Raw genomic sequence first — 27440 nt, 5'->3', positions numbered from 1 at the left:
ATCGAAGGGCTTTGAAATTTATTTATATTTGTTGGAATTTGCTCTATATGCCTATATCTTTGGATACCATCAAAGATGACTTGTAAGTCTGTGGCTTGTACATTTTCTTTTCTATTTGTAAAAAAACAAAAGAAAACTGGACTTACTCTGGTGATCAGTTTTTACAAATATTGAATCATTATGTTGTATACCTGAAACTAATATGTATAATGTTATGTGAATTATAATGTTATGTGAATTATATATCAAAAATTTAAAAAAAACTAAAAAAATAAATAGAATCATAAAATAAGCCAAAAAAACCCCCCCAAAACATTACAAATATAATGGGAATAAAGATCTTGTGAGGCTGGTATTTTCAGCTTTCCATCTACCTGTCTAGGAAATATGTTCAAGAGCAGATATGGTCTTAGGTCCAGCATGGGAGGGGCAGGATGAAATAAGATGTCCCTTAACTTAGGGTTTGATTTTTCTCAATTTTCAAGGACGAGAAAACCGAGATTCCTAGAAGTTTCAAGACTTGTCTAGAGCTCTGTGGCTAGTCACATTGGATCATGATAGCAGTCTGTTTCTCTCTTACTGTGCTCCTTTATTTAAAATATTATTCAAAAAAATAAAAAAATTAAAAAAATAAAATATTATTCAGTATCACTAAACAATTTTAGTCAATATTTCTACTACCAACTTATATCGTCTTCCCTTGGTTTTTGTTACTAGGAGTTGTTGACAATGAAGATACTTTTTTCCATTTAAAGATATTTTAGCTCTCTGCACTAATAATTACTTACACTCCACTATCACTGTTTTTCAGCTTTGTGGAAATTCGCTTTGAGCCTTTTAACACCTTGGCCTTACACTTCTTTAACTTCTTACTTTCAGGCATTTGCTATAAGCCCTACCGATTTTTTTTTAATAGACTTTAATTTTTAGAGCAGCTTCAGGTTCAAATTGAAACTGAGCAGAAGGCAAGATTCCCCATATATCGCCTGTTCTCACTCATGCTTAGCCTGCCCTGTTCTCGACATCCCCGATCAGAGTCAGACATTTGTTGGGATTGATGAACCTCAGCTGCCACATCATTATCTGCCAGAGTCTATAGCTTACATCAGGATTCATTCTTGGTGTTGTATATTCCAGAGGTTTGGACAAATTTATAATGACGTGGATCTGCCATTATAGTATCATACACAGTAGCTCCAGCGCCCCAAGCATCCTCTGTACTCTGCCCCCTTATCCTTATATTCCCTCTGATCTCTGACAACCACTGCCTCCATAGTTTTTCCTTTTCTAGAATGTCATATAGTTGGAATCATACAGCTTGCAGCCTCTTCAAATTGGCTTCTTTTACTTAGTAAAAGGCAATTAAGTTTCCTCCACGTCTTTGCATGGCCTAATAGCTCATTTCTTTCTATTTTTTTAAAGATGCATTTATTTATTTATTTGAGAAAGAGGGGGGAGGGGCAGAGGGAGAGGAAAAGAGAATCTCAAGCAGACTCCCTGCTGAGCGCGGAGCCCGATGTGGGGCTCGATCCCACAACCCTGATGAGATCATGACCTGAGCCGAAACCGAGTCAGACGCTTAATCGACTGAGCCACCCTGGCGCCCATCATTTCTTTTTAGTGCTGAATAATATTCTTTTTAGTGCTGTATAATAATAAATAATAATAATTTAGTGCTGAATAAAAAAGGTACCACAGTTTTGTCCATTCACGTACTGAAGGACCTCTTGGTTGCTTCCACGTTTTGGCAATTCTGAATGAAACTGCTGTGAGCAACCATGCGCAGGTTTTTGTGTGGACATAAGTTTTCAATTCCTTTGGATAATTTTATTTTTGTGAGAAGCCACCAAACTGTCTTCCAAACTGTCTGTACCATTCTTCGTTCCCACTGGCCATGAATGACAGACAGTTTTGTTGCTTGACATCTCCCACACCCTTTGGTGGTGTCAGTGTTCTGGATGTGGCCTTGTTGATTGTACTTCTCTTGTGTCTGTGATTCATGAATCTTTCTCTTCATGGTCGCTGTCACCACCAACGTTCAAAGTCATTTCCCCCGCTCAGGACTACTGCAGGACTCTCTTAACAATTTACTTGTCTCTACCAGGTCTGCCTCCCCAGCCCAACTTGGACCATGCCTCCAGATTCACTGACTAAATATCAGCTCTAGTATTTTAACTTTTCCATTAGAAAGTCATCAGAGGCTTTTGTCTAATAATAAAACTGAGGTTGGCATTGAAAATGCCATTTATCTCTAGCCCAGCCTTCAAACATAATTTCCTTTTACTATTACCCTCTATAATCCTGTCTTTCAAGGCAAACTACCATTTTTTTTTTACCTCTTTTTTGTGTTAGCCTCATATTTTCGTGCATCTACCTCCTTGAGGATTTTTCCTCTGCCTTTCATCGTATTTTTTGTTATAACAACATGATACATCTAATCAGTCTCCATGCTACTGTCTTGCTCTCCAGCATGCCTCTTAGACCTGCTTCTTTCTTCCTCTGCCATGACTTTGGGCTCCAGTTCTGCTCCACTGTTCTACTAAAGGACCCTTCTTTGGTCTCCTTCTCTCCACACTGCTGTCATGGTGATTTTTCTCTTGTGGGAATCTTAAGCTACCATTTTCCTGCTTGGAAGCTTTTCCTGCTCTCCATTTGCCGGAGCAAGTTCTTTGGCTTGGTTTTCAGGTCAAATCATGGCATTTTTACGTCTCACCTTTTGCTCTACCATTTTCTTTCATTATTCACTTTTTGTTCTATGTCAACATGTTAAGTTGCACATCTCTTTGCTTTTCTACTCTCTCCTAAAATTTTTCCCTGCTTTGTCCACCTGACAGACTCTTAGTTTATGCTTTACCTTGTTCTTTAGACATGACCTCCTGAAGCTTTTCCCTGAACACCCCAAGCAGAGTGAAGCTGTCCATTTTCTAAGTGTTTCAGTGTTACTTCTAGCTATTTCTGTGGTTGCTGGTGTCTTGTTCTATTATAATTACCGTTTTACATGTCTGACTTTTATCTTAATTGTGTGCAAGGGCCACACCTGATTCATGTTTCATCTCTAGCATCGAAAAGAATGGGGTGCAGTAAATATTTGTATATTTATAATTTGGCTGACTTGAAATCAATCTCAGCATATTCAGGCCCGACCCATACTCCAAGCTTCATGCCAGTGGAGTGGTCTTTCCCATGATGGTCTTTCCTGGTGTCACTCTTCACCCTCCAAGTGCCTGCAACACTGTGTTAGTCCCTCTCTTTTCACACACACACATCTTGCATTTTGATGTTTGAGAATTATTTTTTCTTTCTTCTGAAATTGTCAGCTCTTTTAGGAGAAAATTCAGTTTCCCATCCTTTATCTCTTCTAAACTTTAATACATGTTCTTTCCAAATATTAGAAGCAAAATAAATACGGATTCAAGAAACAAATTAATGTATAATTCCTTTAATGCCCATTGCATGGAAAATCAAAGAAATTGATAACTTTAAGGGAACTTTGGAGTAATTTACTCTAACGTCTTCATCTTACATCTAAAGGAGTCAAATTCAAAGAAGTTCTGCTACTGTCTTCAAGATCTCAGTGATTAAGATGGAAAAAAATTTGGACAAGAACCAAAGTCTCCTGATTCCTAGGCAATGCTTTTATATATTTGCGATTATACTACTCTACCTCTTTAAGTGTATAAGGTATCATGTGAGTCTTTTTTATTGCTTTACATGATAATATGTCTAATTCATTACTTAATTTTTCAATGATAATTATGTAAATTATACAAAGATGTTTGCTAGATAAGTTTTTTAATGAATTTTTCATTTGGATAATTATTTAAAAAACAACTATACTAGTAGTTTCAAAATACAGGAAGAAGATATAAAGCTATTACAAAATGAGATCTCTACATAAACAAAATCATTATTATTTCTAGGAAAGGGCCTTAAGAAGAAAACCACTCTTAGAACTCACTTAGAAGCAGACTGCATATTCAATAGCAAATTATTTCATTGAAATATCTGTACAATTATGTGATTGTCATCAGTTGAATATAAAACATAAATAATATCTACCTTGGTTAAGTAATCTTATTTATATAAGCAAGCAAGTTTATTAATATAGTTCTCTGACTCATTCTGCATATATATTTTCTTCATGTATTTTATACATGTACTCAGGCAAAGTATATCAATATGTATAGCATCAATTTATCATGGCTGCCATTTTATACAGAGAATTTAATTCCCCCGCTCGAAAATTGACAAACATTTTATGTCTTTTTTCTTTTAACATTTTATGTCTTAAAAGTTACTATTGAGGTATAAGTAAGAACATGACATTGTTTTGGACATTACATTACAAACATTACATTCTCAGGTAGGACGGAGGTTGGTTTCTAACTGTCTTTTAATATTTTCTCTTTGAAAGGTCAATAAGATTTGTGGCCGTCTAATCAGAACACCTACACAAAGCCCCCGTTGTTCTTTTGATGGAAGCAAAGAGAAGCATGGGATGAAGATCTCTCCCAGAAACGATGAAGAGACACTTGCCAACAGAAGAAAGTAAGACATTTGTTTTACAACCAGAAAGAGAAGAGAAAGTAAGCCATTAATTTTCAACAGAACAGAATGTATTCAATTAAGTAGACCGAAATACACTATTGAAGAAAAAAAGATCACCATTAATTACTTTTAAAATTCAGCGGTTGCTCCTATTCAATTAATTAGGAATATAAGTGCAACTTGTGAGACCAATAAAACTTTCTGTGATAAGGGACACTTGCTATAATACACTATGGCAGGCGATAGGCACATGTAGTCACTGTGCACTTAAAATACGGTTAGTCTACAGTGTTGTACAGCAGATCTGTAGGACTTACGCATCTTGCTTCACTGAAACTTTATGCCCATGAATTAATACCTCCCCACTTCCTGCTCCCTGTGACCAACAACACTGTATTGTACCCTTCACATTTTAAGAGGGTAGATCTTACCACAATAAAATAAAAAAATTAGTTTGAAATATGGCTAGTGTGACTGAGGATTGAATTTTTAATTTTAATTAATTTTAGTCTTAATTCTGTGTATTGCTACTGTATTGGACGATGAACACAGAGTATTCACATAAATGATGAAATCAGTATTACTATATGCTAAGCATCTGTTAGAAAATGGTTGGATAAGAAGAAGTTTCTATACCTTTTATCTGGAATGCTGAAAATGGCTATCTATTGATTCAAAATGATAAACATTGAGTAGCTTGCTTCTATAACTCACATTTCTACCACTATTTCCGTCATTGTTTCACATGTTAAATTAAAGCCTTCATTAATAATCTCTTTGCTTGATAATTGACAGTCAAACTGAAAAACTCTTAAAAATGAAGGAAACTATTATTTTATTTACTTTTGCATTCTATTGATCAGTGTATGTCCTGGCAAATACTAGATTCTCAGTGGGTGTTGTTTTTTTTTTTTTTAAGATTTTATTTATTTGACAGAGAGAGCACAAGCAGAGGGAGAGAGAGGGAGAAGCAGGTTCCCTGCTGAGCAAGGAGCCCGATGTGGGACTCGATCCCAGGACCCTGGGATCATGACCTGGGCCGAAGGCAGCCGCTTAACCGACTGAGCCACCCAGGTGTCCCTCTCAGTGGGTGAATTGAATTGAAATTTAGAATTCTATATTCATTTATTAATTCAAGTAGTTATTTCTAATAATACCTTATGGCAAACTCAGTATGTTACATAGCTTTACTCTCTATAATGTAGAATCTGTCTTTCCTTTTGGGACAGTGCTCCTAATTGCCTCATTCTCTTCTCAGATGGACTATAATTTGGAATAAAGATCTGGGCTATTGCTGGCTATTTGCCACAGCTCAAAAGAATTAGCACTTTGTTTGCATGCAAAATAGCTGTTCTTTTTTCCTCCAAACATCTATAGTGATCAGCAGTCTTTTCTTGTATTTGAGAAATTAATGTGTTAGGATAGCACATAGCATATAGTGGCTAGGTATAGTGTAGAGTGGTTCTTGTAATAAAATCTAGCTAAGGAAGATCTTAAGTTCTTAAAGGTCATGTCTGTTTCACCACCAGAGCAATTCAGTTGTTGGAAAGACAAAACAAAACCCAGTACAAGTGAAATGTCTCAGGAATAATGAGAGGCTCGTATGAATAGCTAGTTTTATAAGTATCTGTCCAGCCACTGAATAAACGTCCTTGTCACCGATCTTGCAAACTCTGTGTATTTCTCTGTCCCTAACCGGCCAGCCACCAGTTAGCCATTGCCCAAGAACAAGAGTAGGTCCATCATAGACCAATGTCACACCACACAAAGTGAACAACCAGAGGTATTACACATGAGCCCACTTACGCACTTTATTTCTACACATTTTTTATTGCCACTCCTAAATGGAACTTAATTGCTAGGGCAGTATACTTTGGCTTAATACTTACATGTTGTGCAGACCTATACATAAACATCTCCTGAATTTTATTTATCTTTCCATGTCCATAAACTAGGCCTGAATTTTATTTATCCTTCATCACTGATAATTCCCCATGAGGTCATACATTTCAAATGAAATAGCTGGGAAAATGTAGCAGAGTAGGTGCTGAGTGACTATGAGCTACTTTCTGTGCATCTTAACTTGTGCTTTTTCTACCCGCTTGAGCCTGATTTTCAATAGATCACTTCCACTTGATGATATATTGCTTCTATATAGGCCTGATCTCGTAGCGTGGCAGATCAGATAGCAGTTAGATCATGGGTATCTCAGGTTGCAGTGTCACTTGCTAGCTCATGGTCAAGTGTGTAGTTTCTATCAGATCCCAGTTGCAAACCAACCAACCAACCAACTAACCAACCAAACAAACAAAAACAGTGTTTAGCAAAAGCGGGAATGCTTTTAGTCCAAAATCCTTGATGTCTATACTGTTGTTCTTCTAATGGGACTTTCCAGAATCTCTGTAGAGCATCTTCATTTGCCACTGGTACTTCAGGCGCCATTGAGTGGATGAGCTGGGTCATCTGGACTGAATATCAGAACAGTTTGCAAGACACCAGCCTACAGACTTTTCTTTCTCATGCAAAAGCTCCTTGGGGCTACTTTATAAAAGGGTTGTAGCAGCACACTCAAGTGTGTATCATGTTTTCTCTAATGTGCAAAGGGACCCAAATAGTATTGTGCCTCTTCCTGAGTGCTAGGTTATCTTAAGGCAGAAATTGGCCTTTTACATTAGAATATCCCAATAAGATCCAGACTACTGGACATTTAGAAACCCTGCTGAATTCTCAAGCCCTTGAAATGTCAATATTTTTCCCCACCAGAGTCACGCACATGTCTACTAAGGCAAGTAGGATGATGTGATCAGTATTTTATTATCAGCATGGTGTCCTGTAGGATGTCCAAATGATCAAGGCTCCTGTCTGTCATGGAATGGGTGAATTGCCTTGAGGTCTAACAGTGAAGACATTCTTACCAGTTGTAAGTGAAATATTCCTAATTATCCTTACTAATTGGTAAAGGGATAAAAACATTTGCCAAATTGTTAGCTAGATAAGCAGGTGGCAGTACATGTTTTGATTTGCTCAAGCAGATAGCACATACATAGGAGGATATAATTGGAGTCACCCTCTGACTCAGGTTATGATAATCCAAACATTCTCCAAGCCCACCTCCGTGTGCACAGACCAGCCAAGCAAATGGGGTGAATATTGAATAGACAGATTGAGAAAAAGATATGTTTATAATACTATATCTGGTTACTTTTCTGAACTCCATTCTAATGGTTGGTCTGTTGATAGGATCGGATTTTCTATGTGTACAATCATGTGGTTCACTGGTAGAACCATTCCAGCAAGAAGCTTGCTGTACCTTGTAAAATTTTTATAGTCTATGCACTTACCTGCTTTCTTAGGATGTATCCCAAGAAACTCTTGCTTATATTCACAAGGAGAATTCTTGAGTATCTGTGGTGGCTGAGAGTTAGAGGCAAGTTATGTGTCCATAATACGAAAAATGGAAAAATAAAATATATTACTTTGGAACATAAAGAGTCAGAAGGAAAGAATATATTTTCATGCATCAAAAAATATCATGATTAAAGAGAAAAAAGTATTAAGCAGAATGAGAATAGTGCAATACCATTTTTATAAATTAAAAACAAATATATAAAAATCAATAGGTATTTTTCAAGAAAAGGATTTGGGAAAGTACTTATATTAAATATATAAGAATGGGTATTTGTAAAAAAATTCTATTTCAAGTAATAAGTTATGATATAGTATGCCAGGGGTTGAGGAGGATGCTTAGCTCTCTGTATCTCAGAAAATATGTGTGTGTTTGTCTGTGTACACATATAAATTAACATACCTATATACACTGTTATTTTAAACTTTAGATGAAAAGTGTTTTTTTAAAATCCTATTTTCCTAATAAAAACATAGTTAAAACTCCTTTAGTCAAAATTTTCATGAGAGCTAATGATACTCAATTTTTAAATAACCTTTTTTTGCCATTTCATATGCATAATTTTTCATTATGATGTGTAGTAGATATAGTGATTATCCAGATAGAGATAAAATGTAATTTGCTGAAGAGTTTTTGACTTGGGACTTCCTCATTAATTAGAACAAAATGGAAGTTTATTGTAAAATAAAAAATAGATAAGGAAAAAATGAATTTCCAGTCAGGCCATCCAAATCAATCACAAAATCATTGAACACTATTTTGTGCAATTCATAAAAAAGTAAAGTTAAAAAAATCAACATCTTCTGAGTTAGTTTTTATATTGTATTGTATTGTATCCATGGTAGGTTTTCTTGGGTTTTCTTTATTTACCTTGGGCAATTCCCATGAGAATATCTATAACAGAAAGTATTATTTATAAATTTAAACCAATTTAAAACTATTAAAATAAAGCAATGGAACAACAACAAAAAACCCCACATCAATTTCTATAAATATAATTAATTGCTCTAGTAGGTGAAAAATAGAAATTGTAAAATGCATCAGTTGTTTCGCCGATGTAAATGGAGATAAACACAGTTCTATGTTTAACAATTTAAAATACATTTTTACATATAAATAACTCATAGTCTTTTAAAATTATATTGGAATAGTTTACTTTATAGGGCGCCTGCGTGGTGCAGTCGATTAAGCCTCTGATTCTTGAGTTCGGCTCAGGTCATGATCTCAGGGTTGTGAGATCGAGCCCTGGGTTGGGATCCGTGCTCAGTGGGGAGTCTACTTGGAATTTTTTCTCCCTCTCCCTCTGCCCCTCCCAGTCATGCTCTGTCTCTCTCTCCTTCTAAAAATAAATAAATAAATCTTTAGGCTTAGTTTCTTTAGTGGTATATCTTATTAAAAAAATAGTTATTTTTTTATTTTTTATTTTTTAAAATAGTTATTTAAAGTTTGTTTATTTACTTATTTATTTTAGTAATCTCTACACCCAGTGCGGGGTGCAAACTCACAACACCAAGATCAAGAGTTGCATGCCTTTCTGACTGAGCCAGCCAGGTGCCCCAAAATTTATTGTTTAAATATACAAATTTGTTGTTTAAAATTATGTTAGATTTATGGTACCCTGACCTAAAAAATATTTTCTGGTTTTTATAACAGTTTAATTTATATAGTTTTCCATTATTCAAGCAATTCTTCTGAGGTTGTGTTAATATAACTATTGTTGACTTATAAATAATTTGACCAATTAGCTTTTTTTTTTAAGCTACCCAACACTATTTATTAAGTGATGATTAATTACTTTTTCATTTTTCAATTGGGTTGTTTAGTCCATTTTTTTAAGGTTTATTTATTTTAGATAGAGAGTGAGAGTGCATACTTGAGCATATGAGCTGGAGAAGAGGCAGAGGGGGAGTGGGAGAGAGAGAGAATCTCAAGCAGACTCCCCACTGAGCATGGAGCCTGACAAGGGGCTCAATCCCATGACCCAAGAGATCATGACATGAGTTGAAATCAAGAGTCTGATGCTCAGCTGACTGAGCCACCCAGATGCCCCAGTTTTTTATGGTGATATATAGTATTCTTTTTTTTTTTTTTTAAGATTTTTTTTTTTAAGTAATCCCTGCACCCAACATGGGGCTCGAACTTACAACCCCTAGATCAAGAGCCCCACGCTCCACCCACTGAGCCAGCCAGATGTCCCAGTGATATATACTATCCTGAAGTAGTTTAAAGCTACCATCTTGTTTTTTATTTTCTCTTTACCCCATGTTCTTTATTCTTTTTTTAAAGACTTATTTACTTAGAGAGAGAGAGAGAGAGAGAAAGAGAGAGCACTGCTCACAAGCATGGGAAGGGCCAGAGGGAGATGGAGAGAATCTCAAGCAGACTCCTCGCTGAGCAGGAAGCCCAACATGGGGCTCCATCTCACCACCCTGAGATCATGACCCGAGCTGAAATCAAGATTCAGACACTTAACCAACTGAGCCCCCAGGTGCCCCATGTCCTTTATTTTTTATTCCTCTTTTCTTGCCTTCTTTTGACTTTAACAGGTATTTAATTTTTTAAAAAATCTTCATGGCCCCCTCTTTTTAAAGGTTTTATTTATTTGAGAGAGAGTATAACGCGCACACGCGAGTGTGTTGCGGGGAGGGCCAGAGGGACAAGCCAATTCCCACTGAGCAGGACCCTGGGATCATGACCTGAGCTGAAGTTAGATGCTTAACCAACTGAGTCACCCAGGTGCCCCTTCATGGCTTTTTATATTTGCATTTCTTTATTATTCTAATGGTTACCATAGAGATCACAATGTGCCTTTTTAATTTTTACTATTTACTTTAAATTAGAACTTTAACCACTTCATTGAACAATATAAGAACCTTAAAAGTTTCACTCCATTACCCTTTTCCTATCTTCCGTTACCCTATTCCTAACCAATATCTTACTTCTAACAACATTTTAACAACTTCCGAGATATTGTTGTTGTTTTTAAATAGTCAATATTATAATATCTCATATTTTATTCTTTTTCATGCTTTTTCTTTTAGTTCCACGTGTCCATCTAGAGTCATTTTGCTTTATTAGCCTTAGGGTATTTTTCATTGCTTACTACCGTTGATAAATCCTCTCAGCTTTTGTTTGAACGCATCTTCATTTTTGGAGACTATTATTAGTAAGTCGAGATTTCTAGGTTGTTGCCAGATACCATTTTTAAAAATATAAATGTCCATAATTAAGTTCATGACATGACACTGTTAAGTCGTACGGGAGGTTTAATGGAAACATTTCGTAGGAGAGGTAACTACAATGGTGGAGGCTACTGGGGCCCTGCTCACATCCCTCTTTACCTGGCCGTTTCATCTGCCTCCTGGTGGCTCTCTCGAAGGTGCTGATAATACACAGTTGCACTCTTCTCTGGGGAATTGCCCTCAACAAATTGGAGCCATCTATTTTCATTGTCTGTTGCTACTTAACAAGTCATTCCGAAATGTAGTAACTTAAAGCAGCAACAACATTTATTATGCAATTTTCTGTGGGTTGGGAATTTGGGAGCTGCTTGGCTGTGGGGTTTTGGCTCAGGGTTTCTTTTTGACTATGGTCTCTTAGGGTGATTGCTGTCAAGGTCAGGTGAGGCTGCAATCCTCTGAAGGCTCGAGCAGGACCGGGTATCATCTTCCAAGATGGCACACTCACAGGGCTGTTGGCAGGAGGCCTCATGTTCCCGTCCCAATGAGTTTTCTTATAACTCTGAAGCTGGCTTTCCTCAGGACAGATAATCAGAGAGAGAAAAGCAGAAACTGCAGTGTATTTATGATCCAGCCTTGAAGTCCCCACTGTCATTTCTGCAATATCCTACAGGTTACATGGGTCAGTTCTGTTCCATGTGGAGGAGGACTACACGCCATCTCATCTACCTGAAAGAGTGCGTTAACCTCCCACCTGCTTCACCCCCTTGGCAGAGGCTCATAAGCAGTGCCCGACGGACACCAGGGGATCAAAGGCTTGCCCTTACTCAGTGTGATGCGTCCAGATGTGTGATGCAGTCCATGTGTGCAGTCTGGCTGCAGCTGAGACCACATCCCGATATACCTTCTTCCTGCCCACCCTATCCTACTTCCCTCACTACCTTTCTCTTAAGAGCACTACCTCGATGAACCAATCATCTGCATCCAAATTCCTGTCTCAGGAACTGCTTCTAGGGAGTCTGACCTAGAAGATGTCTGAAAAAGTACCTAAAACAGATGCAGAATAAGTGTAAACTAAGGAAGAAGTATAGTATCTTATCCTAAATACAGTGATTTCTCTATGAATTCCCAAGTTCGCAACCCCTTAGTCTGTTTCTTTCTCCCCCTTCCTCCTTTGTATTCATTTCAAAAGAGAACCCTTCTGTTTAATACCTTGTCTTTTCCTTGCTCTATTTCTAACATTTGAAGAAGGACATCCAAATCTGTCCTTGGATCTGGAAGTTGTGCTAAGCCCGAAGTATAGAGTATGTCAGTCTTTTTAGTGTGGAAGGAGGGAAGCGAAACCATAGTACTGGATTCTTTTGATGATATTTTGGAGATGGGATTGTACTTGTTCAATCTCCCCCCTGTTTTTTCTGTTTATGTAGAATGCCAATAATGAGCTACTTTGAGACTCTGAGTTATTGATACATCCCAGTTACAGAGGTCTCCAAAAGTTGAGAAAGTCAAGGAAGAATTACTGTTCCTTTAAACATCCCGAAAAAAGCATCACTGTGTCGTCTTTTGGGGCAGAAACCAAATCAGCACAGCTGTAAAGGACACTGCACTTACGTAGCTGTTTAAACCAGCCCAGGCAGAGTGATTTCCCTGTGGCAGTTTCTGCTCTCTGCTTGATTTCTTGAAGTTAGCTGGTAAGAATAAGCTATTAGCAAGCTTAAATCGGTGATAATTAGCAGTACATTATTATTTCAAAGTGGTGTGGCTGTGCCAATTAAGCGGGTAATTAGGAAAACCCCAGGACAATAAATTAAGACAGAGTCTCAACACCAGTGCCCCATCTGTTCTCCAGCAAGCATTCCAATTAGCCAAACCTCTCATTTAAGAATGCGCCAATTAAGGGGATTGGCTGCATGCATGGCTGTGCATTGGGGTAATAGAGACGGTCCTAGATGCTTAGTAAAAATAAAATATTTTTGACATAGGAGAGGGTTTTGATGTGAAGGTGGGGGAAGGAGAATTTTTGGAAACACTGGGTTTTTAATGTTTGAGACAAAATATAATTTAAATGGTTTTATGAGTTTTTGTTTTTCAAAATTGTCTCTTAAGAACTTAATGGAACATTGTATCATCAGGCAGCTCCATGTTATTCTCATGTGTTTATTAAATCTTGATTTGAGTAGGAATTTTACAACTTGAACATTAACAATTTTATTTATTGAGAATGGGAACTAAAAGACACTTGAAATTGCTTAGTTGAAAGAGAGGAATGAGGGCATGTTCTGTTTCAGGATGTGTCTATCCATGAAAGCAAATTAATTTTTACCCTGTTCATTGCAAAAAAACATAGTGAAGTGACTAAAATAATTAAGCATAGGAAAAACTTTTAAACATAATCTGAATGAAGAACACTTAATATTACTTAGGATTATTGCCCAGATAGCTGGAATAGGTTCATATTACATAGGATCAGTTGGCTTAAGATACATGAATTTATATCTACATAGTCAAACCTTATTTAGCACAATACTTTATTAATGAAACCAAAATTAGCTAATGTTTAAAATTCTTGATGTGTGTGTTTGAGGGTATGTGTTTATATGGTTAAATCAGTATTGACATACTGGGCTTAATGATGAATTGTGTATATATAAACTCAGTGGATGAAAATATCCATCGGTCAGGAAAAAGTCAACTCAGAGAAAAATTTAATATCACTTATAGGACTGGAGAAGGCAATTTCCAATCTATTTCCTAAAAGGAAGTTAGTGCTTCTTTGAGGTGCCATTATTATTTATTACCTGTAAGTTTAATTTACTAAAATAAAAGTTATGTTCCCTTCAATGAGAACATTTCTGGTTAATTTAAAACAGTGCTTGGTGAGTGGTAGGAGCGAGGGCACTCAGGGCAGGGCAGGCTAAGGCAAGGCTTTGGGTAGGGGGCAAGAGGCCAGGCCAGAGCAGGGCTGAGGAAAAGGGAGCTCCCAGGCAGGCCAGCGTCGAGACCTACATGAATAATGAAAAGCAGGACCCTAGGGGGTCAAAAACCAGGCACATAGGAAGAAGGAATGCCAGAAGGCAGAACAAACATATGGCAAAAGTTTAGGCTAGTGGTGCTTAACCTTTGCGGGTCACGTAGCCCACTGAGAATCTGATAAAAACTTCCCAGAGAAAGAAAGTCCATAAACAAATACACGCAAAATTTTGTTGTATTGAAAAGCAATTTGCTCTGGCTAAAACTAATATTAAAAAGAAAGCCTTTAAAAATGAGGTTTGCTCTTACTTTCTAGACGTTCATGGAAAAATTAGTGACCATTTCACGACATATCTGAAACTAAATCCAAGCAGTGAATGATTAAACTAACATTGAGCAGGATTTGGACTGGAAGGTATGGACTAGAAGTTGAAACTGTCGTTGGTCTTAGACGTGGCTGTGGGTCCATGTTTGGTACCTAACAGATACTCTTTTTTTTCTGGTGGTAGCAATTATGGAAAATTACAGAAAGCAGATTTGTGTAGCTATCACTGGCTGCCGTTAGAACTCTTATAACTTGTTTGCTAAGATGAAGGTAGTTTTATATCAGGGAGTGTGAGGTTTATTCTAACCTCTTTAAAGTTACACTGATGGTCCATAAGGCTTTGGTCCTCACATTAATTTGCAATATCTGTAATATTGATGCTCTCAACTTCAAGACAGTGTGAGTAGAAGTAAGTCTCCTCAAATTTCTCACTACAAAAAGAATAAAAAAAATACATATATTTTTTTCAGCCATAGGAAGAATGACATTTAATTTTGACAGTTTTTCCCAAACTGATTCTCCGAAAACCTATTTCCCACTAGCAGCTTTGCCAAATGAGCTAGAAGCTTTCCAGTAGTGTTTATGACTGTGACTGTAGGGTTATCCCATTTATATGGCTCAAAATCGCCCCCAAACAAAAAAATCGAACTGTGAGTGAAATTCTCCCTGCCTAATATACCTGAGAATATGTTCTTTCTTTTTTCCTCCTTTCAAAAAGTGGCTCTTCTATCCTTTTTTCATTTGGAAAGTCAGTAAGCATATGTAGAATTGAAAAAAAAAACTTCAAATTCAGCTCCCATTTTTTTTTTTTTTCCACTCAATTTTTGGAGAGGTAAGGAAGATTTAAAGTCATGTCGTACTGAAATTGATGATTTTTGTGGGAGTGTATAAAAATGATTTCAGAATTTTTAGCAGAATCTATGGGGCCTAAATAAGCCCCATAATTGAGGCTTATTTCTCAATTAATTGTATGTAAAGCATCATGGATGCTCAGTCTATAGCAAGAGTACTAAGCACTTTCTTCCACTTGGTTTTACATAGCAAAAAACATTTCCATCAGTTTAAATCTGTTAATGGCATTGGAAGTGTCAAAATGATGCGTATAATAATATGGGAAAAACGGGGAACAGGATATTTATTTTTTTATAATGTTTAAGGGAAATGACAGAGCTGCCAATTCCTCCACAATTGCATGTTTAAGGGAAATGACAGAGCTGCCAATTCCTCCACAATTGTCCTCAAAATAGGAGAAATGTGTTTCTGGGGTGGATTATATCATTTGATGGAGGCACTGTTTTTTCTTTGTTTTGTTTTGTTTTTGTTTTTGTTTTCCATCTTCACTCCCAGACACAAATGTATATCAACCATTTCCAGGGCACATCATGATCTCCAGAGTTGTACGTGGAAACTTTTACTTGGAAGTGCAACCGAATGAAAGTTCAAAGGTAGTTTCAGGATGATTCTTTTTTATTTAGGCCCATATCATAGACTTTCAGATCAAGGTTTCTTCTCAAAAATATGCTTCATTCTGTTTGATGACTTTGAAGATCAGCAGGTCTAAGGTGCTCCTTTGGCTGTGTCGGTTTCACTCTCTTCAGCAAGAATCCTGTTAGACGTGCACCCTGTGACTTTCGGGGTCCCACAAATTGAGTAAACTCAATGGATTTATAATCTTCATTGTATTTGGTTTGTCTGCATTTTCCAGTGTAAGCTAAGCCTTATAATAAACAGATGTATGAATGATTGTGATGGAAGGAAGTGTTATTATAATTCTCATCACATGGACAATATTATCGGTGTCATACTTGAGCAAAGGTAATTATACATTACTCAGTGTTGGTCAGTAATATTCTGTGCCACCCAAACTAGCACCTGGGTTACATGTAACATTCAAGAGCCATTTCTTTCTAAAATGAGAATTACCAGAATAATAGGAATAAAATTGAAGACAAAAATAACTCATTTTCTCTGAACCCTTTTAATTATAGATTTTCTGACCCTAAAGCCCATATTTATACCAGAGTTCAGGAACACAAGTATCTGCACTGAGAGACATATAGTAACCGAGGATGCAAGCAAGAACAATTTATACCAGACATATATTGTCCATCAATCAGATAAGTTGGTGGGTAGCAGTGACCAGGAATAGAGGATTGAAATCACAAAATGAAAAAAAATAAAAAAATAAAAATAAACAGAAGAAGGAATGAGGAAGAAGCCCATTTATTGGCAGACTATTAAAGGGAGAGGTTTTTTATTAGTTTTCTGCTCATGCTGAGAGAGGAAAATACTGTACAGAACATGTTCTCATGTCCTCTAAGTCACAGAGTTTATAGTTAAAATGTTAGTAACCATAGAAAACATTTTACTGCAAAAAAGAGTAACATTCAAGATTTGACCTTAAATGCTGAATCTCGATATAGGTACTCAGTAATGATTCTTAGTATTAAGGAGGTATACTAGAATCGTTACATCTGCAAAAATCTTTTGATTTAATCTTCTTGTTGGTCTTGACCCAATCATGTCCTAGACTTTTTTTTTTTTTCCTGTTGAAAAAGCAATAGCATGCTTCCTGAAACCAGTAGAACTGAGCAAATAATTGCATATTTTTACTAAAATGAAAAAAGTCATGAGGTAGGAGAAATTATGTCTCACCTCTTTTGGGTGGATGCTCAAATTTGTTTAAATATTGGACATGTGATCTTGTGTTTATTTTTATAAATGAGTTAAGATCTTTGTTTAAAGTCCTTTTTAATGGAGAACAGTGAGGGCTTTTTACGGTACATTTTTACAATATGGGAAAACGAGATGAGAGTTTTGAAGACCTAGTTTTGACATCAGGTTTAAATCACTCTTTTTAAAGGAGGATGCTTTCAGAAAGGGTGCTTTTTACTGGGACATTTAATGGCAATGTGTTGAGTTTGGAGCATTACTGAAAAGTAAGGAATAGAGGTGTCTTCATTAATTGTATAGATGACTGTGAATGTCCCGCTCAGAACTAGTGTAAAATCACCACCACGGAGTGTTAAACATAGAGCCCATGTCAAAAAGAATCCTCTGCAGATAGTATCTGAGGATATTGGCATATCTCCAGGGCTCCTTTCCATTCCTTCTTCCCATTCCTTCCCTTGGTGCTCCCCAACCTACTGCCCATCTTAACCCCTTCAGCTTTGTTGAGAAAGCACAGTAAATCTTCTAAGGAAGGGAAATCATGTCGTGTGAACAAGAAGACTTCCTATGAGGAGAAAAAAACCTGGAATCATTTAGTCAGAAAAAAAAAAATCCTTCTCTTTGAGAATGGTGTGGATCCTTCCATCACAGCTTCCATAATGAATAGCGGGTTCAAGTGGGGTTCAGAGAGCACACTTTATGAGTTTCTTTTTTAGGAAAAATAGGTTTTTTTTTTCTTTTTAAGGAAATACAAGTGCAATGTGCTTGTAACACATTTACATTTGTGACAAATGGTGCCGCACATTGCATTGCTTTCTCTGTGTCATAGTCATCCTTTTCCACCCATCTTTCCATGTGTCACAAAGTCTATGGAAAGGGGCCAGCAAACTAAATTTCAGTTTTCCCGCTAGCTAATCTGACTGTATAAATTTAATTACTTTCAAGCATTTACAGCAAGAACTGCTACCGCTGTAGAACAGTAATCTAAATATTTTTCTATTTTGATGATTATAAAAATATTTTGTCAAATAGAATGACTTAGTTGAGAATAAAATAAACTTATTAAATATAGATTCAGAAACACAAGAGAAAATAGTTCTTATCTGGAAACGTGTAATTATAGATTTCCTCTGCTGAGCGGGAGACTGACATTTTAAATGTCTGCTGTTTGACAACTGTGGTCGGACATCTCTACAGGGTTGAGCCTGCTCATTAGTGCCACATTAACCTTAACTTTGCCTCAGGCCATTAACTAGCGAACTGCACATTTGACCTTTGTTCGACAGATATTTTCAAACAGTATGGGAGGCGCTGCTTTTAATTTGGGTCCTGTATTATTTGTGGACTGACTTTAGGGGGTAAAAAAAAATCAATACGTGTCATTAAATAAGGGAACGTGTAGTCTGAAACATTCCACAGAGAAAAGTTCCATTTGAAAATAAGATTCTTCTCCAATACTGTTCCAGATAATTAGTTTGGGTCAAAATTAGAAATCATCTCTTTTACATTGTGTTCAATGGGAAAAAAAGGAGAGGAAGTGACTGTTTATGAATGTTTTAAAATTGAAACAAATTCCTGCTAGATAAAGATAGAAGATCTAGAGGCTTGCCTTTTGAATATAGCTCTGTGTTCAGGAACATCTAATGAAATGAAATGCAAAATCAAATGTAAAATCAGGGCCATATGCTTAAGTGAAAACAGCTCCCTGGGAGATCAGCAAAGTTTGAAACATGTGGTTGCCACTCTTTAAGCCAGCCTTATTAATTAAAATGTAAATTAGTTTAGTGGAATATTTTGGTAGATTACGGAAGAGTTGCTATATTAAGATTATGGAATATTATACAGCTATATCAAAAAAGTAAGACCAAGATTTATTCATCTGAAATAGGTTAATGATATATTGTCAAGTGAGAAAAGCCAGTCGCGTGTACATGTATATAGCTTGGTCCCAGTTTTGTTAAAACAAACCGTTACTATGTCTCTCTTTATCTCTGTCTGTTTTTGGTTACTTGTTAGCGTGTGCATAGAGCAGCTGAAGAAAGCATACCAGGCTGCTAACGTGGGTTACAGATGGACGCACTGTAGAGGCACGGATACTAACTTGTTCTTCATGTGCCTTTTTTATTCATTGCACTGTTTATGAAAAGCTATGTTAATTTTATCCTTAAAAATGACAAAAGTCAGTTATAATGGTCCAGCCAATCAGAAGCATTGCTCGTTTTGATAGTAGTCACTGGGCATTCCTATGTCAACCAAACTATAAATGACACTTCAGGGTGAGTTGCATTTCCTTTCATATTGTTTTTTTTTTTTTTACCACGTGATGCATCAGGAGCTCTTGCTGGCACACTGCTGGCCTCAAGGTCATGGGAAGCAACGAAGCAATAACTATGCTGGGCCATGTTTCTCCCTTGCCTTTAGTAAGCTCAGGGCAAACAAGGCTGCGAGCTATGAATGATCAATTGTGCCACAGCCTTTTTCCTCTTTATGGTGCTAGCACAGTGGACAAAGCTGCTCATTAGCCAGGGAGCAGAATTTGCCCCGCTCCCTGCGTCCTGCACCAGACCTTTCAGACTGGTAGAAATACACAGATAAATCCTGTTTAAACCTAGTGCCTTCTAAGTGCAGATTTTGGCAGACAGAAGTGATCTATCTATGTTTTCTGGTCTAACAATCTACTGATTGTGTTCTGTTAACAGGGTGATAATTTCAGGAAAATTTTTAAAACAGGTGGAAATATTCTTCTATATAAAGATTCATTCTGCTTTGATTTATCAGGTATTCAATATCAGCTGACTTGGCTAAGGGATGGCATGTTTACTAATGAATTATTTAGTTAATTAATTAGTGAAAGATGTTGAGGTCTGCTACGAATAAATTCCTGAGTAAATAACTTCCTCGCTTTTCACATGTTTTTACCTTCTCTGATTTTTGTTTTTCCTTAGTTTCAAAATAAGAGAACTAGACTAAATCACAGGTCCTCAACCCTGGCCACACATATGGATCTTATAGGAAGCTTCCAAAAGCACTTGGATGCCCAGGTCCCACTCCAGACCAATACATCTGAATGAGGGAAAATCTAGGAGTTACAGTTTAAATATTTCCTTGGCGATGACAATGTGCAGTTAGGACAGAGAGCCCCTGGAACAGATGGTCTCAGGCTCTTTCTGTTTTTGTAACACAGTCTATCTGTGAGGTATTAATTATGATAGCTGTCTTGCAGAGCAGTGTGACTAAATATTATTATGTCCCCACATATTAATTTCAGCAGCACATATATATGCACTCTGACTTGAGCCTGTTTAGTCTCGCACAGCTTGCGGTCCTGCTCTTTCAAGTTCTTCATTTTCTAATGCAGCACACGAGGAAGGTCTGTTTCTCCACAGTCTAGGAACGGGTTCTCTAATTTCAAGTTTCCCAAGTCAACTGGATCCTTCAAGGAATTTCAATTATTGTTATTATTTAAAAAATGCTTTTCTTTTAGAAACTTCTAATTCTGGCACAGTTAAAAACTCAGACCGCATCTGGGACCAATTCCAGGGAGAATTTGTTGATGGCCTGTTGGGTACCAAACTGTGACCCAAACCCTGGGGATATAAAGAAGACATGGCTCTTGCCTGTATTGAACGAGCCCTCTACCCAGGGAGACAGATGTGCAAACACAGGGATTATAATATCAGATAGCCAGGACTGCAAAACAGACGCCGAGTGCTGTGTAAGAAACAAGGATGAGCAAACAAAACTGTGCATGCTGGTCAGACAAGGATGTAGAGGGCAGATGAGCTTTAAGCTGGATCTTGAAGGACGGGCAGAAGTTTGGGAGAGTGATAGCGGAAAAGGCCGTCCAGTGTTAGAGGAAACTGCATGTGCTAAACTCAGAATCTTATCCTGTAAATATGGAAATATCTTCTGCTATGTGAGTAAAAGTGTGCAGTTTTGCCTGGGGTGTGTGAGTGGAGGGAAGGAGGACTGTCATGGGAGGCTAAGGGGTGGAGAGTGGAGAGATTATGTGCCATGGTAAGACATTTTATCTGAATTGTTAGGGTTTTAAAGTGTTGGGCTGATTTCTGGTTACAACATGGGACATGCAGTGAACAGAAGACAGGAGGGCAAAACTTGACAGGGAGGTCATTTGTTAAACTGTTGCAGGCCTAAATGAGAAAGTATTAATTTGTGTATGGCCTTGACATAGATGCTTTGAATAAATATTCTGACAAAGAATTTTTTTCTGTTTTTTTTAATATTTTAAATATTTAAAAAATATTTTCTGTTACTGGCAAGACTAATATGTCTGAAGACTAAGGTGAACAACGGACATATGTAACATAGCCCCTCAAGGATAATTAGCTGGAAATTTTAGCATCTCCCTACATTTATTATGCTCCTAGTTTTAACTGGAAAGACTCTCATAACTGTAGAAAAATAATTGCATGGATATAGTCACCCTTCCAGCAAGTTAAATTTTGAATCATCCAAAGAATAGAATATTTTATTCATTGAGACTTTCCATGCAAAACTTGAAAAGGAGGCATGATGGTGTGTGGTAAGCCAAGCATTGACCTGGGAACTGAAGTATGGATTCTTGTAATAGGACCAACATTAATTGGCTCTGTGGCAGTAGATACATCTTTTTTACCTCATTATAGCTACTGGTGCTTTATCCCCTTCATTTCCCAGTTCAGTTTTTTCTATATCCAATGTAGATCCCTTGGCCCTCCAATGCAACCACTTCTTGCAACAAACACTACTCTTAACTCCTGTGACCTAAAAACCTCCAAATACAGAATATAAAGTTCTGAAGCAGGATCTCCCCTCAAATTTCTGTCTTCACAAACCAAAACTTTATCTTAACTTTCACAGACTTTCTTCAGTCCTTTTTAGTCTCAGAGAATTTGTTCCAAAGCTAATCTCTTTTCAGTAACTCTTCCTCTCTCTTCCGAATTTGTGATCTATCAATTTTTAATTTTTCTTTTTCTATCTTTTTATCAATTAAGAAAGACTAAATTATGATATGGTAGCAAACAACCTAACATTGGTTCAAAAGCGTTTTCCTTCACATTTTAGCCTGTTCACATTTTAGACCAGCAGGGGGCGCTGCTCAAGTGGCCCTTGATTTAAGCTTCTGAATGACCAAGCAGCCTCCCTGTGACACATTGCCAGCCATCAGGGGAGAGGGAAACAGAAGTTGGCAAAACCACATTGGCTCTTAAATCTTAAGCTTGAAGGGTACATACATCACTCTGCATACATTTACTAGAACCCAGAGCAAGTCACATACTAAAGCTAGCAGAGTGGCTTTGTGCCCGGAATGTAGAGAACTGGGATATTTGGGAACAAGTTAATGAACCACAAACCCTTGCTGTCTCCTTCCCTTTCATACACAAATATTTTCAAATCTCTTGCATATCCAGACAGACGCACACACACAAACAAAACTCCCTTAATGTTCGTCTTTAGGACTCTACTCTTAGTTTCTCACTTTCTCTTTAATGTTCATCATACTGCAAATCTGATGGCCATTACTCCATTTCAAATGCTTTCATTATTGTATTAGTTCGCTAGGCCTGCCATAACAAAGTACCACAGACCAGGTGGCTTAAACAACAGACATCGATTTTCTCACAGTTCTGGAAGCTGGAAGTCCAAGATCAAGATGTGGCAGGTTTGGTTTCTCCTAAGGCTTCTGTCTTTGGCTTGCGGATGGCTACTTCCCCTGTGTGTCCTCACATGGCCTCTCCTCTGTGCACATGCGCCCCTACCATCTCTTCTTGTAATTGGGACACCAATCCTATTGAATTAGGATCTACCCATATGACCTCATTTGAGCCTATTTACCTTTTAAAGAACTTGTCTCAACATATGAATTTTTGAGGGACCACATATAAAGGACGTTTTCATTATTTTAAGTAACCTCTCATAATGGCATTTTACACTGTGAGGAATCTCTCTAGGTTCAAATTCCCTTATTCTTTAATGTTGACAGCTCTTATCATTGAAGATTTTCTTCCTTTGCTCAATATACTTCAGAGTTCCTTTGACTTTTTCTTACTACCTGTTATTTGCCTGAGAGATTTCATCGACGTTCATGACATCAGTCACCACCTCTGGAGATAATGACTCTGCCATCACACACCCAGTCCCCTGATTCCAAGGTTACGTATCCAACAGCAAACATCCATGGTATTCATGCTTCTTGTACCAGCAGCTGCAACATCATCTGAGTGCTTCACTGAAATGTAGAGTCTTGGGCTCTACCCCAGGACTATTGGATCTGCATTTTGGCAAGATCCCCAGATGATGTTACACATAGTAGGTCTGAAAGTAGCATTCTAAATGATTTCTCTTTCTGTATGTTCCAAAGAAATCGCAAAATGAACAGAGTGTAGACTTAATTATTAATTAGTTTTAACTCATTCATTAATTTAATTACTAATTATTGAACTTACTATATGCCTTCACAGCTTTGAGATCTATATTGGTGAGTAAAACCAAAAAAAAAAAAAAAAAAAAAGCCCTGCCTGCCTGAATCTTTTCTTCTAGCATGGGAGACAGATAAGAAACAATAAAACATAATAAGTAAGTACATGACGTGCTAGAATAGACAGTGATATGTGCCACGGAAAGATGAAAATATTGAGCAGGAGAAGAGCGATCCTAAATGTAGTGTGGGACATTGAAAGAGTTGTATTTCCCTTCCTTTATTTCTTGTCTCAGTGAATAGCACTGAGATAATCATCCCCTTGGTCACCTTCGGGGGGGTGAGAAAGACAATTAGGAGTTATATTAAAACTTTTACTTTTACTGTCAATTCTAGATTCCTAATGTCTTTCAAATCTAACACTTTTCATGATGCTCACTGACAGGTGTTTTTTTCTCATCCTCATATTTCCTCCCCCTGAGTCTTGGTTATAGCTCGCTAAGTGACCTCATTGACTTTCTACCTATTTCCACAATACTGTCAGGAGGCCATCACTTGCTTGCTGGAAAACTTTTAATGGCTCCCACTGCCTTCTGAAGAAAACCGAAACAGTTTTTTGATGATCAATAAGGCTGATTACAAACTGGCCTCTTCCTACCTTTTAACTGTAATTCCCATAAGCCCACTCCCCACTTGCTAAACTGCATATGAGTCTCTGAATATACAATATTCTCTTTCCTCTTTTACGTTTGCTTATTGTTTTTTGTTTGTTGTTGTTTGCTTTTTTTTTTTTTTTTTGCATGAAACACTGAAGTAGTATCTTGTTTGTACCTATTTCCTGATTCCTTCATTGTCCTCAAATGCGGCACTATTAACACTATGTTATTATTGTAGATTTTCACCAGAAAGTGCATTCTTAGAAGATAGGGACTGTCTTATTTAGCTCTAGTGCCAACACAGAGCTTGGTACTCAATAGTGTTTAGTAGTTTGTGACAAGTAACTGGTTAATGCTGCTTTATAGAGTGAGTGGAAATCTTCTAGGATATGATGCTTTCAGAGGGAACTCATGCAAAGGCATGAAGGTATGTTTGGGGAACAGTAAGTCTCTCACTTTTGTGGAAGCCTGAAGTTTGGTTTGCGTTGCTGCTGAAATGGAGGTGAGAGAGGGTGCCTTATATGCCTTTCCAAGAAATTTAGATTTTTTGCTGTAGAGAAGAGAGAGCCATTGATGGCTTTAAGCAAATGAGTGACATAGTCTGGGGATATCAGATTGAATTTTAAGAGGTGGATTTCTTGGAGGATGAGAGGTGATTGTTAAGGAAGAGATTAGAGTGCAGTAATTCCAGAGAGATGATAAGGGCTTCACCGAAGGCAATGAGGGTAGCATTGGGAAAGAGGACTCGGCAGGAAAGATGTAAAGCTTTTCCCAGTATGATCTACTGGCTGTGAAGGCACCGTTCACTGAGATTGGAGGAAGAGGTTTGGGGTCCATAAGAAATATCAATTCAGTTTTATCTCATCAATTTGGAGATCTCAACATTCCAGTCATTTGTGCCAGGCCTCTTCATTTCTAGAAGACTCTTTGATTCCGAACAGGTGATCATTTATAGTAAACAGAATTCAGGACAGGAGTCACACATCTTTCCATTTATTAAACCCCATCCCTCTAGGAAAGAATCAGTTGGGTTCATCCATTATGTTTTAGTGGCTGCAACATCAGAATTGGTATTTGTTCGTGCATTCCAGTTAGTAGGAATATGGCCCTCATGGGGTGGGAAGGGGGACTTATTTTCTAGTAGAGGAAACCAACTTAAAGTATAAATAAATATAGGGGCACCTGATGCCCCTATCGATTAAGCCATCTGACTCTTGATTTTGGCTCAGGTCGTGATCTCAGGGGCTTAAGATCAAGCCTGGTGTTGGGCCCTGTGCTGGGCATGGAGCCTGTTTAAAGAGTCTTTCCCTCTCCTTCTGCCCCTCCCCCTAAAAAAAAAGTATAAATAAGTATAAATGAGTGGTTACTATGCTCGTGAGAAAATACAGCATACTTTACTGGGGGAATTGAGTATCAGTTAGAAGTCAGATTTATACTTCCTGCAGTCATGTTGTTATTACATGTCTGATCAAGCTTTGCTAAAAATTTGGTTAAATACTCACCAAACATTTGCTGTGGGAACTTCTGATCTCTCTGACTTCAGATGTTACATATTTGAAAATGACATTTATCCTTCCTGTAGATTGGTAGTTACTTATAACTCCAGCTATTTCCACAAAAGAGTTCTTTGGAAACCACTAAGAGAGAGAATTTTAAAATTAATACATTTGAGCATCAGTGCTGTCAAAATCAGATTTAATTTTTTAAAATTTGCTCATTTCAGCTATAATTTAGAGTCAGCCCTCCTCTTTGATCTCATTTTTAAAGAAGTTATTTTTAAAATATCAGTGGAGGATGCAATTTTATAATTGCTGCATTTTAACTACTCAACCTATGGATTTCTGGTTTGCTTTCTTTCTCCTGTCCCTGTATTCTAGTCCAGAGGACATCTCTTCTGTATTAAGTTGGTGGTTTTTCATTTCATTGTCCAAAACATTAGTTTATGTTTAAAAAGTTCAGAAGTATAGTTTTTAGGACTTGGTTTTCTGAAATGCTAAAATTCAGGTTCTTGGGACCTCAAAGCTTTGATTTTAAAACTTGAAAGTTTTGGCTTTTTAAGTTAAAAAGCAAACTACTTTTTTGTTGAATTTTCCCTTCTGATAATTAATAGGGGAAAGAGATGTAGTATGAGAGGGGGAAAAAAAAGTCAGTGTATTAAATAATATTCCTTCCAACAACTTTTATTTTCATGCTTTTGAAACATGCTATGTATTTGAGTTTTTTTTGTATTTAGTGAATGATATAGGAGAAACGTTAGGGTTTGAGGCTGATGGCCACGAAAGAATTATTGAAATGTCTTTGGTGCAAAAAGATGGTTTTATTAAAGCATGGGAACAGGACCCATGGGCAGAAAGAGCTGCATGGGGGTCATGAGAAGTGGCGCATTATGTACTTTCAAACTGGGAGGGAGCTGGGGATAGCATGTAAGTCTCCCAGGTATTTTGGAAGCAAGGTTTCCAGGACCTTGAGGGGGGCTTAGCTATTGTTGGGAAAGTGCCATTTATTAACTGTCTCATAAAATCTGAGTCATGAGACCCTTCAGATGTATATCATATGCTTGGGGGATGATCGCCAACATGTATCTTGGGGGGTAGAGATATAGGAAATTTCCAAAGGAATTTTTATATGTTAAAGTAGACTTACAGGATCCTGGGGGTCAGGCTAAGATAAGCCTGTTGCCCTTAGCAAAGTATTAACATGGAGGCAGTTGAGTCCCTAGAGGAAGGTCACTCTGCCGTTTCAAGGACTTGTCAGTGGGCTCTAGGTAGTGAGGACATTTAATAACTTTTCTTCTGCCTGTTTCCCACATCAGTGAAGACATACTATTTTATGTTCTTAAACACCAAAGAGAAGACCCAAATAGGAAAACCACCCAAGTTTAATAAACTTTTAATCAGTAAGCAATTGATTAGCTTGTTAATCAATTTCTGACATTTCTGTACAGAAAAGTAAGTAGTTAGTATCACTGTGATTTAGATGGCGCACCTAGTAAAGGCTTTTAGGGATACTTAGTTAAATGGGATGTGTGTGTGTGTGTGTGTGTGTGTACTCTTCACAACTTCTTGGGCTTGAGTTATATAAAATTCATACCCTGTGAAAACTTGGATTCAAAAGAGTAAATTTGAATACTAGCATTCTTTTTTAAAAAAGTATAGTATTTATCTTGGTTGTTAGAAACGTATTGAGAATATATAAAAAATAAGCAGTAAAAATCAAAAAAGATGCATTCTATATATCATGCATAACAAATTATGCCATTTATATTGGC

General features: G+C 37.2%; 1 protein-coding gene across 9 annotated transcripts in view; it reads left to right on the top strand.

Annotated features, from left to right (window-relative positions):
• GPC5 (glypican 5) overlaps nucleotides 1–27440 on the top strand; it is a 1368657-nt gene that overhangs the window by 298018 nt on the left and 1043199 nt on the right. For all 9 annotated transcript variants that reach the window (XR_013446907.1, XR_013446906.1, XM_078070199.1 and 6 more), the window contains exon 4: nucleotides 4415–4548. Coding sequence is in view for 7 of the 9 variants with exons in the window: in XM_078070199.1 (XP_077926325.1) it covers nucleotides 4415–4548 (134 nt within the window). In the remaining 2 variants the exon portion in view is untranslated. The remainder of the gene's footprint in view (nucleotides 1–4414; nucleotides 4549–27440) is intronic.

This window comes from Halichoerus grypus, chromosome 4 (assembly GCF_964656455.1).
Source record: "Halichoerus grypus chromosome 4, mHalGry1.hap1.1, whole genome shotgun sequence".
NCBI classification, from domain to species: domain Eukaryota; kingdom Metazoa; phylum Chordata; class Mammalia; order Carnivora; family Phocidae; genus Halichoerus; species Halichoerus grypus.
Note: the sequence above shows the minus strand (reverse complement) of the source record. Positions and strands in the feature narration are given on the sequence as shown.